Raw genomic sequence first — 24,582 nt, 5'->3', positions numbered from 1 at the left:
AGGAAGCAAGCAGGCTGTTCAAATAGTGTGCACGCCCTGGGTAGGAGTAAGAGAATTTTGAAACACAACTGTGTATTGACTTACCTTTTAAATCAGTTTTAAAATAGATTAGTTAAAAAAACTAAATGGCTTGTGTCGATGTCTTAACACTTGTATGGAAAGTTCATGTATGTTAACTTCATAGCTTGTACAAACTGAACTTATTGCACACACTGGGGCTCCTTGCATCCCTCTACCCCCCCCCATCAACCCCCGCTCCTTTTCTGTGTGACACCCTCCCATCCCCCTCTTTTCCTGGACTTCCTGAACCCCTCCCCCCAAATCTCTTCCTTGCCAGGGTCTCTGTTTATCGCCCATTCTCCCATCCCCATTTCAGACTCCTCCATTTTCCCCTCCATACAACAGCTCTGAGCAACCCCATTCCCACTTCTCCCATACCTTTCATTTTCCTCCATGGCAGGGGCTCTGTGTGCTCCCCCATTCACCCAGCCCTCCATTGCAGGATCCCCATTCCTGCCCAAGGCACGAGCTCCATGCACCCCTCATTGCCCCTCCCCCACAGTAGGGTCTCTCATTCTCCCCATGCCCAGGAGTTCTGTGTGCCTCATGCCCCTACTCCCCATGCCAGGGGATTGGTGGGAATCCTCATTATTGCCTTCCATCAATTCCCACTTTGTCCTCCATGCTAGGGTTCTGTGTGCCCCCCTTCTTCCCACGCCCCATACCTGGGTCCCCCACTCTCCCCGCTGCCAGGGATTCATGCACCCCATCTCCCCTCCCCTGTGCCCTTACACCCCCTTCTTTCTATCTGGGAGATAAGTCATTCTGAGAGTCAATACATTAAATTCCATAGGCAGGATGAGCAGAGACATGACCACACCCTGCCATCCTTACTTCTGCGCTGCTGCTGGCAGCAGCGCTGCCTTCGGAGCTGGGCACCCGGCCAGCAGCCGCCGCTCTCTGGCCATCTAGCTTGAGTCCTGGCACCTCTTTCATTACAAATTAAGCACTGGTTGGATCAACAGACAATTGCAGAGGTGCCTGAGGCTGTAGCTGTACTAAAGAGCTGGCGGGAGGTTCATGTGCTCCTCATTTCCGCCTTTTGGTTTTCAGATTTCCCCCAGAAATCAGTAGGGTTCTGGCCCTTCGATGCAATGAACATTCTCTGAAATTTTTGGATAGCACGCAGTGCTATCACGTTAGACAGACTGAGAAATGTCATTAAGTTGTGGGTGTTTAACTCTAACCCTAGCCACGCCATAGCACTTTTTTTTTTCAAAAGAACTTTCCTGTTCAAGTGTATCACACTGTGTTCCTGATATTGCTACTCAAACTATTCCACAATGAATAAATGAATGAAAGTTAAAAAAAAATCCTACTTGGGAAGGATCAGACTGAAATCCCTTGGAAGTCAATGTGGATTTTTTCAGAACTTTAAACAATCAAAACTCTCTCGTCTATTTTCAGTGGAGGTGTTCTGCGAGTATGTCCTCAAGTTTGTTTAGCAATTTTGATTAAATTCCCTGCTTAAAGATTGAGATGCTTGACTACTATGGTAGTGAGGGCCATAAAAGTGCCTTATGGACTTTCCACCAGCAGGGGACTATATATACATATTTTGGTATATGCATGTAGGGCAGAATCAAAGCTGCAATGTTTCCACCAGGGGAGAAAAATTCTATACATTTTTGTAAGTAATACAGTAATACTTCTATGCTATCTTTACCACTGATTACTGCACCTGGAGTAATAAATTATGCATGCATGAGTCACAGATGTACTGTAGCTCTATCAGTAAGCTGGGGTCATTGATCTCTAGTCTGCTTTAATTTACACACATAAATTCTTTAAAATCTTTTGCATTGTTCCAGCTGAAGACCACTTTAACTTGCTCTTTCGGACAACTGCCCTGAGGATGTTCACTTCATGAAATGTTTCATAATATTTATTGATGTTTTTTTCCATGCAGTTTTTCTCCTTAGCCCCATCCCAATTTATGCTGTGTCCTACTGAAAGAATTAAATCCCCATAAAGTCACACAAATTGGAGTGGAAAAGGCCTATTAAGGTCATCTAGTCCATACCCTAGGGCCCAACAGCAGCATTGTTGCCAACAGCATAGTGCCTTGTCCATTCCACTTCGGACAAATGCATGCATTTTTGTGCATAGCAGAAAATTATGTATAAACCATGGATAGTGGGTCTCACTTTTTTATTCTCATGGAAAATAATAAAGGAAGGAACAACACTGCCTTAAAGGCAACATTTTCAAAGGCTGGCATTACTCACAAAAATGTGCATGCATGCACACATACAAATACCCGATTTGGACAAGAAAAATATATAATTGCTTGTGCAAATGCCTGTATATTACATGCACAAATGAAGATTATGTGTAGGCAAATTTTTCATCCTGAACCTTCGCAAATGCATCCCTAGAAGTTTCAACCAGCCTACAAAAGGCATCACTGACCTTCAATAACAAAACAACACACACAGCACTATATGGTATGAGAGATCACTTACGCAACTGTTGGATCACAACTCCACGTCTACTAACAATGGTTTATGAAAACTTTCATTAGACACTATTTCCTGAGCTGTACACTGATAGGAACTGAAGAGCTCAACATTTTCCAGATGCCTTTTTTATCCTGTACTTGCCAGTAAGGGCTTGTACTAAATATGCTCTATTTCAGTAAACTGCGTGGAAATGATTAGCACAGAAATACAATGCCAGTCCATAACAGTATCTTGGAAAGCATCTGTTCTCTTTGCAATTTATTGTCTTAATTCAGTGTGATCTGTTTTAGTTTCAGTTTTATAATTTACCTGTTGACTACTTTAGCAAATGGGATTTGTCTGATGAAGCAACCTATCAACTTTTCAAATATTTAACAAGCAGCAGAGTTCTTTAATGTGAAAGAGAAAAATCCAGAAAATTAAATTAAGGACTAGGCTCTTTTCTCCCTGATCCCCGCAGCAGACCTCTTCTGGGCTCATCTGCTCTCCCTGCATATGCAAATGCCACAAAGCGGTCTGCTGTGCTGATTGGATAGAAGAACCTTCCCTGAAAACACATTCCCAGACTAGAAAGACTGAACACCATAAAACTGATAAAACCCATATGCACAGACAGACACATTTCCCAAGTCTATCTTCACTTTTTCTATTGCAGTCTTAAATCTTAATGTGACCTCCGTTCAGAAAAGGCACTTTAGCGAATGCCTGAGTCTTATCCAGAATCAGGGCCTGGGCCTATTCCTGGAGGGGACATTCAAATGATCAAATAGCTCAAAATGAATAAATAAACTCAAATTCGGGCATGATAAAGCTTTAAAACTGGTTAGGCTAAAATTTTCAAGAATACCTTCTGATCTAAAAGGCCTTGGATTTTTATTGCCCAGATTAAGATACTTAGGGCCTGATTATTTTTTTTTTTTTCGAGTAGCTTAAATTCCTGTTGACCCCATCTAGGGTTGTGAGTTCTCAGCAGCTCTGGAACAGGCCCAAGGTGTATTACGTTAGACACTCGAAGATGCAGGCACCCAAAATCTGAAGCTGCATTTCAAAATGTGGGCCTTACTGTACATCCGAACAATGTCCATTATTCTGCAGCAGCTTCATGTGCAGCAGCTACAAAATAAGGCCCTAACTAAGACGAAGGAAAATTAAGCAATCTGGAAAAGATTTAAACCTAACTAAACATTTTAGTTCAACCAGTTAATGTGTTTCTTAAAGGAGACGTGTTACTCTTAGAGTCTTCACACATAAATGAGTATACCGAGGAACATGCATTCTGCCTAGAGCTGGGCAAATAACTGATTTTTTCAGTTCACTGGCAGTTCTGAAAAATAAATAAAAATTCAATTCAGGTCAAACCAAATTCAAAAGAATTCCAAACATATTTGGTGAATCAAAGTCTGGTTTGGGTAACACCTTGGAACTTCTCAATACCAACTGGCAAGGGAGTGCAGAGGGGTTACAAGGAATCTCTTGGGTGTGGCATATACATTTTAGTTTACCAAAGAGTGTCACGTGATGTCTTGAAGCCTGTGTCACTTTGGTCATGAACATCTCTGTGAAATATATATATGGATACTATGTAGAGAGCTATGTATATATACTGAAAATGTGTTCTTACAGTCAGACTCAGACTCTAAGGGCAGATGGGCCATCATGATCATCTAGTCTGACCTCCTGCACATTGCAGGCCACAAAATCTCACCCACCCAATTCCTGTAATAGACCTAAACTTCTGGCTAAGTTACAGAAGACCTCAAATCATGATTTAAAGACTTCAAGTTACAGAGAATCAATCTACCATTTACACTAGTTTAAACCTGCAAGTGACCAGTACCCCATGCTGCAGAGGAAGATGAAAACCACCCCCAGCATCTCTGCCAATCTGACCTGGGGGGAAATTCCTACCCGACCCCAACTATGGTGATGAGTTAGATCCTGAGCATGGGGGCAAGCCCCACCAGCCAGACACCTGGGAAAGAATTCTCTGTAGTAACTGGGAGCCCTCCTTATCTACTGTCCCATTGCCAGCTGTTGGAGATATTTGCTACTAGCAGTCGCAGATGGACTACATGCCATTGTAGGCAGTTTCATCATACCATCCCCTCCATAAACTTATCAAGCTTATTCTTGAAACAAGTTAGTTTTTTGCCCCCACTGCTCCCCTGGGAAGGCTGTTCCAGAACTTCATTCCTCTGATAGTTAAAAACCTTCATCTGATTTCAAGACTAAAATTGTTGATGGCCAGTTTATATCCATTTGTTCTTGGGTCAACCTTGGGGCTTAACTCAAATAATTCCTCTCCCTGCTTTGGTATTTATCCCTCTGATGTATTTATAGAGAGCAATCCTATCTCCTCTCAGCCTTCTTTTGGTTAGGCTAAACAAGCCAAGCTCTTTGAGTCTCTTATCATAAGGTAGGTATTCCATTCCTCAGATCATCCTCATAGCCCTTCTCTGCACCTGTTCCAGTTTGAATTCATCTTTCTTAAACATGGGAGACCCTGTATTCCAAATGAGTAGTGCCTTGTACAATGGTACTAACGCTTCCCTGTCTCTGCTGGAAATATCTTGCCTGATACATCCTAGAATGTTTATACTGTCTCATTCACAATGGGTCTCCTATCACCAAATGCAAATGAAGGATTGCAGGGACTTCAGAAAGAAATTAACAGGAAGAGAAAAGGAGTGGTGTGGGAAGGGGAAGAGGGGAGAGAGAAACCCTATCTGGAGGTGTATATCAAAGGTTTGCTCCACTGTATTTGGGAGGCAAAGATGACGCCCCGTCACTTTTCACTGAGGAAGAAAAAGTACTGCGATTTTGCTTCATTAAAAAGGGGTCTCAGCCAGGCTTGGTTGAACACGCTGGATAACTTTGGATGGAATCATTTTCTTTTGACAGGAGGTTAAACTGTTAGTCAAGTTTAGTCTCTAGAAAGCTTGTTATGATTTTGTTTTATATGTAACCATTTGTTTCCAATATTCTTACTCACTGTCACTAGGATTTCTGTTCTTTGACAATAAACGTATTCTTGCTTTCACCATAAATACATCTAAGTGCTGTGGTGTTAAGCAAAGTGATGCTCCAGAGTTGAATCTTACAAGTTGGTGTGTATTGGTCCTTTGGGAACAGTAGGCCTGGTAACTCTGTGAGTGTTCAGTGGAGAAGGAACTGGACCTGCAGGAAATGCTCCAAGGACTCGGGGGTGGGTACATGCCTTTTGCTCGCTGTACAAAGCATGTGGCCTGCAGAAGGAAGTGCTTGTGCTGCCAGAGGCTGTTGGTTTCAGGGAGCTGATCCACAGCAAGCAGAGACAAGACTCCTTTACAATAAAAGCAGGTGGTGGTGAGGTGCCTTATAACCATGGGTACTCTGGGGGAGGGTTCACATTGGGACAAACAAAACGTGTTTGACCTGAAATGTTTTGTTTCCAAGTGTTTTTAAAGGCCTAGGTTCACAGAGCAGGAGGTGCTGGTGGTGCCCTTCTTATAACTTTTAGCCCAGTGCTTAGGCAAATTTCTACCAAGTGTATCAATAGTTTCAGGTCTAGCTGTTTTCCAGTGAATAAACTGTTCACCCGATGTTTTTTGCCCTGTTCTAGTTCCGACACTATGAAGAGGAGGGGGTAGATTTTTCCTCAATCAACAATGTTTTAAAGTTTCAAGACTCAGACTATTTTTAGGAAGATTGTGCTCAAACTACCAAGAATATGGTCAAAAGCAGCTGCTAAAAATCTGCTTGTAGCCAACGACACATGACCTTTTACTGTAGCCCAGAATGAATTACTGCTTTTCATTTAATGGACAAAGCAAGGCACAGTTCCCCATCAAAATTAAGAGTGTAGGGAGTGGTGGTAGGGGCATCACAGTGCTATTTATTTAATTTTGTTCTCTAGGTAGAATTTTTATTTATTATCACAAACAGTTTAGAGACTGAATTATTTCCCAGTGTTGATTCAGTGATTCATAGATATTCAGGTCAGAAGGGACCATTATGATCGTCCAGTCTGACCTCCTGCACAACGCAGGCCACAGAATCTCACCCACCCACTCCTGCAAAAAACCTCTCACCTATGTCTGAATTACTGAAGTCCTCAAATCGTAGTTTAAAGACTTCAAGGAGCAGAGAATCTTCCAGCAAGTGACCCGTGCCCCATGCTACCGAGGAAGGCAAAAAATCTCCAGAGCCTCTTCCAATCTGCCCTGGAGGAAAATTCCTTCCCGACCCAAAATATGGCCATCAGCCAAACCCTGAGCATATGGGCAAGATTCACCAGCTAGATACCCAGGAAAGAATTCTCTGAAGTAACTAAGATCCCATCCCATCTAACATCCCATCACAGGCCATTGGGCCTATTTACCATGAATATTTAAAGATCAATTAATTGCCAAAATCATATTATCCCATCATACCATCTCCTCCATAAACTTATCGAGTTTAATCTTAAAGTCAGATAGGTCTTTTGCCCCTACTGCTTCCCTTGGAAGGCTATTCCAAAACTTCACTCCTCTGATGGTTAGAAACCTTTGTCTAATTTCAAGTCTAAACTTCCCAATGACCAGTTTATATCTGTTTGTTCTTGTGTCCGCATTGGTACTGAGCTTAAATAATTCCTCTCCCTCTCCGATATTTATCCCTCTGATATATTTAAAGAGAGCAATCATATCTCCCCTCAACCTTCTTTTAGTTAGGCTAAACAAGTCAAGCTCCTGGAGTCTCCTTTCATAAGACAGGTTTTCCATTCCTCGGATCATCCTAGTAGCCCTTCTGTTCCAGTTTGAATTCATTCTTCTTAAACATGGGAGACCAGAACTGCACACACTACTCCAGGTGAGGTCTCACCAGTGCTTCATCTTTCAAAGACAGATAAATCCAGTTTCCATGTTTTCTATTGTGTTTGTCTTTAATATAAGATTTCCCATGACACTCTTCTTTGGACAAAACTATCTCCCCCACAAATACAATATTGTACAGTTTGCTCTGTTTGTATGGTTAGCTGATGGCCTCCATCCAAAAAGTTGTAGCATTTCAATGACTGCATGTTGTAAACTGCATTGGGATGAAAGATGTGGTCCCCAAAATTATATTATGAGGAAGAAGGAGGGTATTAAGATGGTAAGAGAAAGAGGAGAATGGAAGCAATGAAGAGAATCAAGGAAGCTGTCATGTACCATAGGCCCATATTTGAGTTTGAGGACAATGTAGTTACAGCAGGGATGAATTTGTTCCATTGTGATTTGTACATCCCAAAATGGGGGTGGGGCAAAATTTAAATTTTGACCCCAATCTGCTTGGACAACTTCCTTTAATTTTTTTTCACTTTCTCTTCTCCTCCCTCATCAGCTCCCATTAAGTTTCACAGCAAGATACTTAAGCACAGGCTTAATGCTGAATACCAAGTAGTCCACTAACTTCAATGTAGATACATGCTTTAGTACCTTGCTGAACTGAGACCTTTATTTCCCTCATCCTTGAAATATCATCATAGGTATAGAAACTTCCATGCCAAAGCACTTCACAACCTGCATGAATCCAACACTACTGAGGTGCCATGACCACTTGAGTTATGCCAAGGAAAAATTAGGCCCAGTGTGAACAGATTTGTTTGTAGGAAATTATGTTTATATTTGATATACTGTAGGGGAATGTTTACAATTTTAAAAAAAATCTGTTTTCCTTGCTATCTTATTTATCTAATTTGAGTCAAAACAAGTTGTATTTAAATTTTGAAAAATCCCTTAGAATACTGAATTTAAACACAACATCCTCATGATGTTAACTGAAATCATTCAGCTCCTTTTCACTGTGCAAGGTGAATGAAATGCAAAAAGTAAACAGACAACCTAGAAAAGTAAATTAGATTTTAATACCATGACCCAGAGAATGAGGTTTATTCCTTTTTCAAGATTCTTGTGACACTTTCTGAGTGTTAATATGTTTTTTCCTCAGAGTTTGTCTGTTTATGAATCCACAAGATGTTGAGTGGCTTGTCATACTTAGCCAGTCATCCATAGCAGACATGCCAAACCCGTGAAAAAAAACAACAGAAATTGGGTTTGGTTTTGGCTTAATTTGCTTATGAGTTGCTTGTTGATTTGTTTTTGGCTTGTAGATTTTTGCTTCTTTGGCTTGTAGCTTGTTGTAGTTTGTTGCTTCTTTTTTTTTTTTTATCAGTTCCCAGCAAACAGGGGCAAGGTGGGGGAGAGAGTCAGGGGTGCACAGCGAGCCCACCACAGTCCCAGATTGCATACCGGGGGGGATCTAGTCACATAGATGTTGGGGTTCTTCGGGATTGGCTTGTTTTGGCCTTGTTTTGAAATGGGATTAGCTTTATTTTTGGCTTATTGTGAAAGTCAGGGTACTTATTTACCACGTGAAAGTGGTAACTTTGTGGCAAAGTGGCAATTGTGATCCATATTGCTGACTTTTGAATGAAACCAACCACATGTGGTTCTGGGGTTAGGCCAGGTGCTCAGACAGGGGTACATTGTTGCCATCCCTGGCTCCACCTGTCATGAGGGTTTCTGTGCTGGGAAGACTGGGTGAATATGGAAAGCAGACCCTTCCTGACCCAGCTTACCAGGGCCTGGAGAAGTACTGCTGAGTGCCCTCAATTTCCACTGAAGTCATTAAGAGTTGAATGTGCTCAGCACTTTGTTCAGTTTGAATGCATACATGAACCAGTATATGTTTGTCTGCAATAACACACGATAGGATGCTTTCACTCCAGTGAGAAAAAACTCTGATTAATACAATTCATTTAAGATTCTTCTGTCCAACCCAGGTAACTATATATGTTTTATGCATAATTGCTATTTTTAAAGTGTCAGATATTTCATTTAAAAACGAGATAAAAAGCCCTCTTTCAGTCTGAATAATCTGTTATTTTAAAATGCCGATTTTTGCAATTATCATTATTATTATTATTGAAATTAAAATTATTTCCATCAGGAATGCCTGTTTTAAATTAGACCTTCTTCTGGCTTTTTGGCATGTCTGTTACACCCACTTATATGCTCTGGACCTGATTCTCGTTTACACTAAAGCTCATTTATAATGTTCTGGCAGGATAAAGGGGCCTTGGAGTGGTCTTAATTGTAATTTATGTTTTTGTGTAAATGAAAATCAGGCCACCAGTATATTCACCTACACAGTGATAAGTGGATGCAAGGAGATCTATGAGAGACTAACGAATAGATTCCATAATAAGTTAAATAACTTCACATATCACTTCCGAATTTAGTCCTAAGAGTACAGCAGATGAAAATGAGAGGGGTAAAAATAGGATAAAGATTTTTAAATATCCTTTCTCTTAGTAATAAAAATACAGGTGTATATTATATTTTGATGGATACTATTATTCAAAGAAATGTAGTAACTACAATTGGCCTGGCTGAAACTTCCTCAAATGGCCCTACTCTTTGTTCTTACCTCCAATCATCCTTTGAGAGGTTAGACAAAATGTTCATCTCCTCGTCATCTTGCAAAAGGCGATAGGCTGCACTAACATGGTGATTTTCGAGCACAGATCGGTCATTGTACAGAATGGCTGAATCCGACCTAGAATTTAAAAGAATGTCGAAAAAGTTATGTTTCTTTCCATTACGTGTCAGTCTCACATTCAGAAATATTACTATGATTCACAATTACAGACTATATATTGATATTTTTAAAGTAAGTGTAATGCTTATTCATTGCTATGTAGCTGGGGGAAACATTAAAACCAATGGTTGAAATTCACCTCAGGGAAAAAGCCTTTCACAAAACCCCATTCACTGCTTAAGACCTACCCAAATACTGTGTTAAAGATTTAAAAGGAGTGCTGAGAGACATTTGGCTGCTAACTACTTCATAAATATCAGTCATTGGGTTAAACAATGAGGCTTTTGCTCAGTTCTTACTAAAGTAAAACTCTTATTTTGTGTGAGATAGGGATTGCAAGATTGGTCCCAGTATTATTTTCTGAATTGATTATTTTATACAAGGAATTCATAGCGCAACCACTGACACCAACAGACCTCCTGCTGAGAACACCTGACCTTTGACACAAAGGGGAACATTTCCAAAGGCACAAAGAGCAGTTTGGTGCCCAGCTCTTACTGGAAGTCAGTGGAAGTTAAGATGCCTAACTACCTTTTGTACCTTTGAAAATCTCCCCCAAAAGAGTTGTCTGCTTCCAAAATGGCACTGGTCTATCCAAGTTCTTGCCCACCTAAATGTCCTGCAAGGCTCTCCAGTGTTTTTAAATATGGCTACCACAACAATCGTTGAAGCATTATGAACACATTCTATTGCTACAGGCATGGCACTCGGCAGGAGAGGTACTGGCGAAGCCTGCTGATGTGTAGTTTCCAGTTCTTTGAGGTTTATTGATGAATATCTATTTTCTGTTTGATTCATTCAATGAAATGTTGGCTTCTTCAAGTTGAAACAAACAGAAGAAGAAGAAACATAACCAAAATACCTCCAAACCATTCCAGCATGGCCGACCATTTATTTAGCAACTGGCAGCTTTATGAAATATAAGTTATTCGTCCAAATTCTCTTCTAAGTGGCTTCAGTGTAAATCTGAGGTTACTCTATTTGAAGTCAGTGGAGTTACTCCAACTTTATGCTGGTGTAACAGAGGAATTTGTCCCAATGAATGGAAGACATTCATGATCACAAAATATAGTATATCTCAGTTTCTTCCACTTATAATTCTTTAACCATTCTACCTATGTATATATTAAAAGAAAACACAAAACAAAAAAGAGTCCCAGAAAAGTCGGGTATAGACAAAATTAGCATTTTTCCCTCCCTTCCTTAAGTAATTTACAAAGGCCTCACCGTGTCTGAATGTGAAAGTTGTTGGTGGTTCCAGTGTGTTCATAGTCATGGACGGCAGCTGCGAAGATCATAGCAAAGATCTCCAGCTCTGTCAGCCAGTGCTGAAACGGAGATTATAGAGCAATCAGATAAGCTGTCATTTTCTCAGGCATTAAGGCTTTCATCTGTTAAGGCAAGCTTTCTCTTGCTGACAATACACACGGCACGTTATTGACTTCTCCCTACAGCCTGTCAGCTATTCCAGAGCAAACTTCTCCAGCTCCTACATGAAAGCTGAACCATTGTTTTTCCTCAAGGTGGATCTAAATAAATTAAACCCTGGCAAAATATTTTAAATTTTTTTGACACTAAAAAGGCTGAAGCAAGGGGAGGAGAACATTTACTTTCTTTAAAAGGAATACGAGCAAAAAAAAAAAAAAAAGATGCAAGCTCAAGAAAGGGAGCGTTTGCTATTCTGAGAGAAACACAAAACCTAATGATGCATGTGTAAATATACACACAATATAAAATACACATGCAATCAGCTATGTTAGCCTAGAATAGTGATGTTACAAGCCTCAAATACACTAGGACTTTGCTAATTCCCAATGACTAGGAGACACTTTGCGAATTACTGAATTGTGTGTATTGACTAAAAGGCAAACACATGCAATATTAAAGCAAGAATATAGCATCACAAAAATGTAATTCTAGTTGTTTATTTATAAGTAATTGAAAAATATTCAGAAAGTCGTGGGGTAACATTTTCAAAAGCACCTAAATGACGTAGGAGCCCAAGTCCCATTTTTCGAAGTGCTTAAATCAATTAATCATTCTGTGCCTCAGTTTCCCCACCTAACAACATGCACCTACCTCCAGGAGTGCCATTAGGATGAAAGTAGTTAATGTTTGCATAATATGGTGAAAACAAAACACTAGATATTGTCAAAACTACTAACATAATTAGATAAATCTGCAGCTTGGAAGCAAGGATAACCCTAGATTTTGAGTGCCCTACAAGTTGGGTGATCCCTCAACCCCTGCATACTCACAGCACCCCCACCGCTGGCCATCTCCTGTGTGCCTGTAACACCACTCCCCTTCTGTGGTAATCCTGACCCTCCCCCATTGGCGAAGTTCTATAGCCTCTACTGCCCTAAAGCTGGCATACAAAGTCAGATTTCATCCTAAACACAATATCAGATGTCAGCAGTAAAATATTTTGCCCAGCTCTAAAAATCATCATCAGAACTGGCACTTTTGTTCATAGCGATTAAGACTAGAAGGGACCACCAGATCATCTAGTCTGATCTCCTGTCTATCACTGGCCACCAGCACCATCCGGCACCCGCACACTAAACCCAACAACCCAAATTAGACCAAAGTATTACAACCAATGAGAGATTAGATTATGATATGCCACAGGCAGAGACGAGAAGGGACTGAGGTGCACCAGTGCCCAAGTCCACTGCAATGACAGGGAAATGATTAAATGAGATACACTCAGATAATCCTGGCAAGTGACCGGTACCCACATACTGCTGAAAAAGGCAAAAAAACCCAAGGTCACTGCCAATTTGACTGGGGAAAAAATTTCTTCCCAACCCCACATATGGCAATCAGTTAGACCCCAAGCCTGTGAGAAGGAACCAGCCAGCCAAGCACTTGAGAGAGAAAATATTGATGTCACCTCAGAGCCCTGGCCCTCCCCACTCAATGTCCCATCTCCAGCTGTGGCCATCCCTGATGCTTCACAGGAAGAAGATTTAAAACAAAATCCTTGCATACATTTGGGGGTGGGGAATCCTTTCCTGACTCCTGCAGGTGGCTGGCTGAAACCCTGAAGCATGAGCTTTAGGAAGATAAGACATAAACCAGAAGTAAGTCCCAGGGCTGCTGAGCCCTGCCTCCTTTTATCACAAGCAATACCATCATACAATTATACTCATAAATGTGTCCAGCTTCTGCTTAAAGCTAATTAAGTTGTTTGCCCCCACAACTACTGGGAGGCTGTTCCAGAACTTCACCCCTATGATGGTTAGAAACATTCTAATTTTCCAGCCTGAATTTGTTCATAGCCAGTTTATATCCATTAGTTCTTATGCCAATATTGTCCTTTTGCTTGAATAGCTCTTCAGTCTCTCTGGTATTTACAAAGAACAATCATATCCCTTCTCAGCCTTCTCATCCAGTCTTCCAAGCTCTTCCAGTCTCCTCTAATAAAAAAGGCAATCTGTTCCCCTGATCATCCCAGTAGTTCTTGTTGGCAGTTTTATTCAGATGGACAAGGTGTGAAGAGGCATGGAGATTGAACTACTCTCTTATTCCCTCCCCCGCCCCTCCCCCCATGTTCCCTCCAGAATTAGAACAGAGTTGGAAAATGCTGGGGGTTGTGAAGCTTTCATTGTCTGTATGTTGCTGTGTCTGTCCTGAGGATAAACAGCATTTACTATTGACAAGGAAGATGACTTCAAGCAACATGGAGGATAAGTCCATCAATGGTTATTAGCCAGGGATGGTGTCCCTAGCCTCTGTTTGCCAGGAGCTGGGAATGGACAACAGAGGATGGACCACTTGATGATTTCCTGTTCTGTTCATTCCTTCTTAAGCACCTGGCATTGGCTACTGTCGGAAGACAGGATACCGGGCTAGATGGACCCTTGGTCTGACTCAGTATGGCCAGAATTATGTTCTTAACATAATTCTGATAACGTTAAGTTACATCAGGATGGCCAGACTGCTGGTTCTCTAGGAAGTAGCATGCAATAGACCCACACTTCAATTCTCCAGACGTGGTCTTTCATTTCCCAAATGGAGGCAGTTTGCTCAGCTCCTGGAGTTCCTTCTCTCAGCTCTGTTACTACTCTGATGTAGCTAGAGAGTCATTAAGCAGGCTTGAAATCCCATCAGGCCCTCCATGGTCAAACAAGATCAGTGCAATGCAGGGTCTTGAAATGGAGAGGAAGGTTACTGAGGACAGGAGTAAAATGCCATTTATTGAGAACACCCACAGGAAACACAGCCTAGGGTTACTACAGAAGAACAGTGGATGGCAAATAAAATTCAATGTAAATACCGTATAGTTAAAATAGCTCTGTGGGGAATAAAGGGGAAAAAATGAAACCTTTAGTAAATGATCAAAAGTTTTCAGTCCCCACTTCAACTACAACCATAATAAAGAAAATAAAGATGATGCCAGGCAGCCGGCATTTAACAGATGCAATCTCCATCCAAGTGGGGATATTACCTTTTACTTGTGGACTTCATCTTGCAGAATGGGGCTAGCCTTAAGGAACAAAGCGGTTAAGAATGACTGAGAAAGCAGCAGGGCTCGCCCATGTGGGGCGAAAGCAGGAGGGGGGAGAGAGCAAGGAAATGTGAATGTTTTTCATTTCTGAAGGGGTGACAAAAAATGATCCAGAACAAACTCTTCAAAGATGATGGAAAGAAAGAAATGAATCAAAGAATGAGCATTGGATCCCAAATGGGGAACAAAGAAAGGGAAATGAGGCATGGCTGTCGTTCACAAAGGCATAATAAACATGAAGAATTAACTACTAAGAAGAGCCACTAGAGTCTAAACAAAAGACTCACTGTGTGCATAGGGAGTGAGAACAAGAAAAGACTAGATGAGGTTCCCAATGCAAAAGTAAGTGGAATGCATTGCCAGGAAACACAGGAAAATGACACAAAGAAGAGAAGGATGGAGATAATTAGCGTATTCCTTTTCTCAGAGTTTATGTTCATTCATTCCAAAGAAGTTATGAGTTTCAGATCGCATATAGTCATGATGATCGGCTTATTAACCATAAAAGCCAGCAGGTTTTTTCTCCCCATTTGGTTCAAACACAAGTGTCAGAGAAATCCTATGCTTCAGCAGTTTTACAGCTCTGCCCTATGAAATGTGCCATTATCAAAAATTGCAAAAGTACAGAAAGTGCTCTCATCGTTTACGGTTTGCATATAACTGTGTGATTGCACAAAGAGATCACACAGTAATTCCCAATAATTATCAAGATTAATCAGATAATATTCATAAAGGGGAAAAAATAATTGAGTCACATTTGAACAACAGAGGTAATTAAAGAAAGGAAGAACGAGAGAAAAAACAGATATCTATGCAGTGCAACTCTTAAAAATGTTTCTAAGTTGTGTGCTTGAGTATTTATTCCCTGAAATATAAACATTAAAAAAATCCAGTATTAACTTTGTACATCAAAATTAGGATAATACTGAAAATATTATACTGCCTTGATATATACTGATGGCAGCTCTTCACCTCGAATACTGTGTTCGTTTCTGGTCGCGCCACCTAATAAAGATATATAAAAGGTCTTGAGAAGTACAAGGAGAATGATTAGAGGTATGAAAAGACCTTTGCCTGAGGGGAGATGGAAGAGATTAGGACTACATAGTTTAAAGAGAAAATAAATAACGGGGGACTTGATGGAGGTCTCTGAAATAATGAATGGGATAGAGAAGATGAATCAGAGGCTCCTTTTTATTTTCCCCTCATAATATTAGGACAGAGGTCACCAAATGAAATTAAAGGCTCACAATTAAAACTGATTATAATACTTTTTTATGCAATGAATAATACTTCCGCGGGATATTAGTGAGTCCATGACCAGATTTTAAAAATATTTAGAAACTAATGTGAACAAAAAAAATATTCTCAGTAGGAACTAAACAGAATAATGACATTAAGGGGCATACATCATCATAACAACCACTAAGTGCCTGGGTTAAGCACAAGCTTCCACTATGCCAGTGCATAATTGCCTATTACAGAAATTTTCACATTCCTGTCCAGCAACTGGAGCTGGCCACTGTCAAAGACAGGATACTGGACTACTGATCTACCCAGCATGGCAATTCCTAAGGCCTTATCATTTTATTTGGATTATATTAGTGAAAAACCGGTCATTATTCACGAGGCATAAACCTGACCTTGTATTCTTTGCTCACCAGAAAGCCCTACAGACTTCACTTGGAGTTCCTACATAGGCGCCGACTTCCCCTCTGGCTGGCGGGTGCTCAACCCCCACCCCCGGCTCCTAGCCCCACCTTTGCCCGCCTCTGCACCGCAAGACTTCCACTGAAACCAATCACAGTCACTGCAATCCAAGGAAATTTGACTAAAGACAAAAAACTCAGCAAAGATTGCAGGATTTGGCAGCACTGTATATTATTAGCAGCCATCAAAATAAATAATACCAAACTGCCCTAGGGTGCACACATAGGACTCCCATTGAAATAAACACTGCTCACGTGCACATTCCCAAGGTCAGCAGTTGGCACTAATTTGTTATCATCTAATTTGTAATCACTAAAGCTCATTCAGAAAATTATTTTTAGATTCTGAGCTGGATGATAACATGAGGAAGGAAATAGATCCTATATATATTTTTATTGGGTCATTGTACATCTGTTATGTATGTCTGTTTCCCCTCTGCCTTCCCCCAAAGGAGTGGCTTGCAGTCTTACTATTAGTGTTATTGTCAAAGGCAAGTCAACAACCTCATGGGGGTTGAGGCTACTCAAGCAAAACATTTAAAATAAATTGATCTGGACATTGAACAATTTACTGTAAAACAAACACAAAAATCTTTAAGCCAAAAACAAAGGCACCAAAAATATGAAGATGAAATTCACCAGCTCAGTATAAATCTCTATGCACCATTCTGTTTAATAACTGACAACCCAAATCCATTCTCTGTTCCTATAAGTAGCATAAATATTTCTTCTAAAAACAAAAGATGACTAGGAGCACCAGCTAACAATGCTGAAGTTAACAGACTATCACATGCTGATAAAAACCCATAAAAAAAATCTATTATTAGCTGGCTCATGACCTACTCTCAGGAGAGCAAGAACAAGAACTAAAAAGGTCAGATCTTAATTCCATCCAAGTCAACAGAAGTTTTCCCACTGATGTCCACTGAAGGGGGATCAAGCCGTTAGTTAAGATGTGGGAGAATGGATTTTAACTTAACGGTATCAGTAACAAATTGTTAAAGTGCAATTACACTCTGAAAACTGCCCCTGGAAAAAATGTCATTGTGGGGTTCCAGGATTATTTTCTCTCAGCGGACTTCACATCCAGTTTGTTCAGTTCAAAAATAAAAAGATACTTTTTTCTAGCTGCCATGTCTCATCCTTGGTTTTAAAATCCAAGTTGTGCTGTATCATGTATCGTCATCAGTGACTGGTGATCCCCCATTTTCGAAGACGATCTCTGCCACGGATTTACATATAGGTCCTGAGATGACACAGGAGTCCGATCCTGGAACCGCAAATCCGCCTGCAGTAGGTACAGACATTTTGTGGCAAGCCAGTGGCCTGCTGGGAAAAAGTTATTTCTTTTTCCTTCCTTCTCTCTCTTTTCAGCTTCAAGGGCAATGCATTTCTCCTCTAACAATAACATAGTCAAGAAGGTGCTGATGCCTGGAGTAAGCGTGTCTCCAGGTGGTCTGATACTTCTCACTTAGTCTAAAGAGCGTGTTCGTGATGATCAGGCCATGTTCTACACACTTGCTCAGGAGGAGGATGGCATTGGAATTAGCCTTTCCTACTCCTTCTTTTCTGATAGTGCCATTCCAGAGATCTGACTCCCACCCGACTCTAGCGTTAAAATCTCTGAGGAGAATGATCTTATGCTCCTTGGGAATGTTGATCAAGACTTTGTCAAGATCTGTACAGAATTGTTCTTTGATATCCTCAACAGAATCAAGCGTTGGGGCATACGCGCTGACGACAGCAGCAGACTGGTTGTTGCTGAGCTCAAGACGAAGAGTCATAAGACGTTCATTGATTCCTACAGGAAATTCTGTAAGCTGACTGACAAACTTATTCCTAATTGCAAAACTGACACCATGAATGCGCCTGTCCTCTACAGATTTTTCTTGCCAGAAAAAGGTGTAACCACCACCTTCTTCTCTCAGTTGACCTTCATCTTGGCACCTTGTCTCACTCAGGACAGTGACGTCGATGTTATATCTTTCAAGTTCCCTGGCAATGACAGCAGTTCTTCTTTCCAGCTGTACATTATCTTTGTTACCCATCAGGGTGCGAACATTCCATGTAGCAAAAGTCACTGTCTTTTTATAGCTTTGATTGCAGGCAGTGATCCCACTGGACGCGGTAATCCAGCCAGGAGTGTATGAGACAGCCTAGGTTTAAGGCACCTCCCCATGTGGGGTGAGCAGAGGGGATCCTAAAGAGGACTGCTCAGTCATAATAGTAGCTGCCGAATTGAACCCTGTCTCAGTCCTGGTGCCAGACGACCATCTAATTACCACCACCTATGTGCAGATTCATGGCTTGGGACTGCCAGATCCACTAATCTTGTCCCCGTCACCACTAGTCTGTTTCCACAGGGCTTGGAAGGTTGGAAAGATGTTATTTCCCATGATAGAAGCCTGCGCATGATTTCTTTTAACGTGGGGAGGCTGGTGTGCCTTTTGCGTCCACACGATCATGACAAGTTGGAGGTCTGGGGCCTAGTGGCAGGGAAAGTCCAAGACGACTGGAGATCTCCACTTGCTGCAGCCTTCATCCGCTTTCACAGCCGTTGAGATCTGAGGACCCTCTTACGCCTGATCCACCGTTGAGGACTTGGGGGATTGGACTGTGCTTTGTCTGTGACCTCTCCTCAGACCTGTTCGCCTTGGGAGACCCTACCGGGAACATGAAGCTTCCAATAACTTAGCTTTGAGGATCATTGGAACACGCAAGCCCCTTCTCCACACAAGGTGATGGTCCAAGTCATCTGTATGAGGATTCAACAGGTCAGATTCTGTGGTTATACCATATCCTTCAAATTCTGCCTTTTACCACAGCTGCATAGCCCTGCTGTCTTCAATGGGGTCAAACAAGTGCAACAGAGAGCAGAATATGGAACTTACAGCGTTCTGTTGGTGATGCATGAGCTAGAAAAGAACTCAGCTCAGTCTCCCACAGCTGTGATGGTGCTACAGTACTAACATGCCAAAAATAATAAAGTCACACATATGACCCTGAAAACACACGGGCAGTAGGTCTGTTGAATAAGTAGGAGCCATTTTTACACAGTCACTTTTCTGAGCAGAACTGCACTGTAGGAGGGGGAAGAGTGCCATCTTTATGCTGTTTGAGGAAAGGAAAGGAATCAGTTGGTTCACCATCATAATGCAATTCACATTACACATGGCTTGAATATCCTTAGTAATTATGCCCTTCACTGGGTTTTCTTTAACCTACATGCTAAATATCTGCAGTGAAACAGTTAGGAATATTAGACTGGTTTGTAGTAGTTAGTTGTGGGTCTGAATCTTATCTCACTTACTTCAGTGAAATCAGAAGGAACTGGTAGGAGTGAGACTGGAATCAAGCATTATGTCTGTACTGAAACTTTTATTAACAGTCAGCACAGCAGATTTAGTATTTCTTTAGGTCTCTCTGTTGCAGTCTCAGAAACTATCATCATCTCCAAGATTTATCATCTGGGGAAAAGGAGGACTAAAGTCTTACCAACAAGAGAGGAGGAAGATGCAAGCATTACTATGGGCTTGTCTACACTTGAAAAGCTACAACAGAACAGAGACAGCTGTGCCACCATAGGGCTTCAGTGTAAACATTACTTACGCTGATGGGAGAAGTTTTTCCTGAGAGGTGGTAGCTTGGTTGACAGAAGAATTCTTCCACCTACCTACTGTTGTATACATTGGAGGTTAGGTCAGCTTAACTATGTCACTCAGGGGTGTGGAGTTTTCACATAACTAAATGACATAACTGGGTCCACTTAACTTTTTAGTGTAGAACAGGCCTAACAATGCTGAGTCATTTGCAACTGGGAGTTTCTTTATCTTTGTCCTAATATTACAAGTTTAATAACAAACTCTGAAGAATCAAAGGATGTTATGTAAAAGATACTTTTCAGTTGAAATCTAAGGCTTTTTTGGTTTCTGTTCGAAAGTAGTACATGAATACTTGCAATGGGAGGAGTCAATGCAGAACACAATTGTATGTGCTTAAGTAGACTGTTTCTACAGTAAATGAACCGTATTTCAATAAAAATAAAGCACAGCACAATTTTATTTAACAACATACCAGTCACAGCAACAGCAACCAATTCATTCAATTGTATACCAATTAGTGTGGATTGGACAATGGAATTTTTCCCTTCCATGTAAAATGTCAAGCTTTCAGAAAAAACAGTTTCATCCCAAACTGGGAAGAAAAACCAAAATGTCTATTTTGCTGAAAGAAATTTTAATTTGTGTTTTTGTTTTGGGTCAGCTGAAGCACTTTGTTTTGATAAATTTGAAATGTTTCTTTCAATTTCAAGCATTTTCATATAAATAAAAGTAAATTTAAAACAGACTCATTAAAAAAAATCAAGTTTCCTTTCTGAAAATATCAAAACATCCCATTTTTGACATTTTTTAAATTCCCTTTTAAATTCCAATTTTTTTCTGAAACAAAAATTTACCAAAATCAGTACAACTTCACAACAAAAAAAATCAGTTTCCTCCAAATAACATGTTCTGACAGAAAACTGTTTCAATGAAAATTTTTTGACCAGCTCTAATAACAATGGAAAATGTTGTCAAGTGTTTAATGCTATTTTCTATTAACCTCTTTGTCAAAGACTCATAGACTTTAAGGCCAGAAGGGACCATTATGATCATCTAGTTTGACCTTCTGCATAACCTAAACCATAGAATTTCACCAAGCCCATAACTTCTGATTGACCTAGATCAGATATTTTAGAAAGATATCCAGTCTTGATTTAATGACTTCAAACAATGGAGGATTCACCATGTTACTAAGTACATTGTTCCAAAGTACATTGTTATACATTTGTACTTGACTTTCAGTTTGAATTTGTCTTGCTTCAGCTTCCAGTCACTTAATTTTGCTATGTCTTTGTCTGATACATTAAAGAACCCTCTGTAATCAGAAATCTTTTCCCTGAATAGGTATTTATAGGCCACAATCAAGTCACCTTTTAACCTTCTCTTTGTTAATCTAAACAGATTGAGCTTCTTTAGTCTCTCTTGCTGTAGGTTTTCCTGACTTCTAATCATTCTTAACTGCAGGGTCTGCACCCCCTCCAGTTACCGTAGGGGCATGCATCACCTCAAAGGAGACAAAAGGAGGTAAGGCCTACACCAGTTCTATCAAGGAGGGATTGTGCCATTCTACTTCACTAGAGTTTCAGTATAACCAATCTATCGTAGATACCTGTATAGCTCCCATCACCATACTATCTGAGATTCTCATAGTCTTTAATGTGTTTATCTTCACGACACCCTTGTAAATAATATTATCCCCATTTTGAAGATGGGGAACTGAGGCACAAAGAGACTAAATGACTTGCCCAAGATCACACAGGGAGTCTGTGGCTGAGCAGGGAATTGATCGCAGGTTTCCCAAGATTAGCACTCCAACCACAAGACCATCCTTCCACTCCATGATCATTATAAACAGAATTTCACTATATCCAAAATCACTATAAAAGGAATTTCACTATATCCAAGTTCTCCAATAATACTGAGCACCTACAGAGCACTTTTCATTTTCATAGCACTTAGAAACACCAAGTTCATCTACAGTAGGAATATGTTCCACTGTATATAATCTCTTTAATGAGTGGAAATGCTGCAGTCTCATTATTCTGGTATTCACGTACTTACCGCTACACCTGTCTTAAAAAGGAGATAATGTACAGTCTGTGTAACATCTGCTGCGTGCATTAGATTGTGATAAGGATTTTTATGTTTGCTGTATCCAACTTCCAGTGCTTCCACAAAGGAGACAAGAGCAGAAATGGGAATCTAAAAAAGGAAACATGAAGTTAAATTCACTGAGGACAGAATTATCTTCAATTAATAGCATTTCTATGAGTAACTTTCATCTAGTGCCCCAAAATGTGGTCTATACATAAATAAATCATCTAAAACACCTTAGCAGACGCTGCGGAAACTGACAGTAAATCAAGAAGTTTACCCATTCCTAATCACGTCAGGGCTGAATCACACACACATACACATTAACAAGACAGTACACTACTACGTGCCTGTTTGAAGACATAATGCAGAATAAAAAACAACAGACAGCCCTTGATTGATTGCCCTTGAAGAAATGTCTCAATTTAGGTCACAAGGTGTTTATCTGTTCTCTCATGACCCATTGTTATACATCATTGCTTCACAATTCATGGCTTAGATTTTTAATGGTACATATTAGAGGTAGACTGAAACATTCCATAAGAGAAGCATTATTTACCTAAGTCTCTGCTTAGTAACTATTTCCCAAATTCTGCCCTCAGACCCAGTATAGGTTTGCAACACTCACTCACTTCAAGAGTAATACTATACACATAGGTGAGGGCAAAATTAAGCGATTTCCTGGGGAGGAGAGTGTCACTAATCCAACCACACATTCAAGGGAATGGCAACATCTGCTCTCCAATGTTAGTACCACATGCTCAAACCAATTTCAGAAGTTCTTGTGTGGTGGCTATCTGGATCTGTACTTTCAGTGGCATTACCAGCCAGAAGCAAACTGTACACTACTCTGCCTTGTATGTGCATGGTGGGACTGTGTTGGGGGGGGGGAGGGGGAGGCAGAATCTGACCACCATGGGAACATCCTCTTTAGATATGGGGCAGTCCCTGAAGAAGCCCAAAGAGTGGGAGACTTGTGGGGCTCTTCTTAGAAGACAACAGTAGTTAGTGGGAACCTCAGGGCAAGACAGGTGCCAGGGAAGTACGGGTCAGAGAAAGAATTTGGCCAAGGCAAAAGGGTGAAAAATCTCATGAGAACAGTTATTTTTTCCTTGTGAGGTTTCCACCATTTTTGTTCATGTTCCAGATTTAATTGAGAATACTATCCAAGGTTGGAATATAAAACCCAGCTTCGGCAGCATCTGGAAATGGACACCACTAGGTCACCAATCTCAAATTTTGTTTTACGCTTGACTGTTTAATTCCTTTCCCAAGTTATGAAACTCAAGACTCTAGAGAATGAGGTCAGTGAAAACATTCAGCGTACATGGCACACTGGAATGAGGTGTCCTCGAAAAAGTGTGAGAGAAAATAAGGGTGGTGCATTTAGAAATAGTATCAGTGGTGCATCTACTACTTCCATTTTTGCAACAGCCTCAGGACCTCAACAGAACTGAAGGCTTGAAATGATTCATGCTCTCCATACAGCTGAAGAAGTAATGTAAAGCTTGAGTGGTGGCAGGACAAGCAAAGATGTGTCAAGGAAGATAAGGATAAAGTATTTGCCTGAATGAAGAGAGAAAGAGCTTGGTAAGTAGGCCCTCAGATGTACAGTATATCTCTATTACTGTCCTGTTGATAGCTCTGGTCAATAGGACACAACTGTGCAGAAGTGAAACTTGAACAGTACAGATCTGAAAGGCTGAATGAAGCAGACATCAGTAGCTGGCTCTGTGAATGAAATTTATGTGGGGAAAGTGATAAAAGGTTTTGTGTGTTCTAGTTCAAGGACTTGATCACAGTGCTTACAAAACAACAAGTATTGAGAAAAGGCTAATCATTCGTAGAGCTTCCTTCTGAAAAGTACAAATTCTAGTCAGAATACATGTATCATTGTAACATTATGCTCCATATTCTTCATAGAAACATTGATATGATATGAATATGGCATAATTAAGATATGTTTTATGCAAGATGGACCATGTGAGGTATCATTGGAAAGGTTATGATCTACTGAATGTGATTATCCAATTTGTATGCATGCACAATTTCTGTATCTGAAGTTAGGAATATTGACCATGTAACAATTACAACTGTGTGTGTACTTGGGGAATGCCCAGCAGACAGTATGCAATCAGCCTGGATGGGCCATTAGGAAGGACAGTAGGACTGTGAAGATACTAATCTCCCTCCTTCCTGAGAAGTTTCGTAAGATGCTGCTTTGACACTGCAGGGTCATGTGATCATGTCACCTGGTACAGGATAGCATCTTGAAATGCTGGTACTTTTCCATGGGAAGGGGATGAGGTTCAAACTAGGAAGCAAAGCATTCCCACCATATGCAAATCCTATTTGAGGCTGGGGAGTGAGTTAATCTAGGCTTTTCTCCACAACCACCCCGCCCAAGAAGGAAGACTGCTGAAAACACCGGAAGAAACAAAGGAACTGAGCTGGGGGAGGCAGGGGCAGAGCCCAGGCAAGAAAGGTCAGCCTGTAAAAGGAATTGTCATGAATATAAAGGGAAGGGTAACCACCTTTCT

At 40.7% G+C, this 24,582-nt stretch overlaps 1 protein-coding gene across 7 annotated transcripts in view; it reads right to left on the bottom strand.

The window, feature by feature from the left end:
- PDE1C (phosphodiesterase 1C) overlaps window positions 1-24,582 on the bottom strand; it is a 500,442-nt gene that overhangs the window by 77,747 nt on the left and 398,113 nt on the right. For all 7 annotated transcript variants that reach the window (XM_043540641.1, XM_037890096.2, XM_043540642.1 and 4 more), the window contains 3 exons: window positions 22,010-22,150; window positions 11,352-11,452; window positions 9,954-10,082 (listed from right to left, as the gene is read on the bottom strand). In XM_043540641.1, the coding sequence (XP_043396576.1) occupies window positions 9,954-10,082; window positions 11,352-11,452; window positions 22,010-22,150 (371 nt within the window). The remainder of the gene's footprint in view (window positions 1-9,953; window positions 10,083-11,351; window positions 11,453-22,009; window positions 22,151-24,582) is intronic.

Source organism: Chelonia mydas, chromosome 2 (genome assembly GCF_015237465.2).
Source record: "Chelonia mydas isolate rCheMyd1 chromosome 2, rCheMyd1.pri.v2, whole genome shotgun sequence".
NCBI lineage: Eukaryota > Metazoa > Chordata > Testudines > Cheloniidae > Chelonia > Chelonia mydas.
Note: the sequence above shows the minus strand (reverse complement) of the source record. Positions and strands in the feature narration are given on the sequence as shown.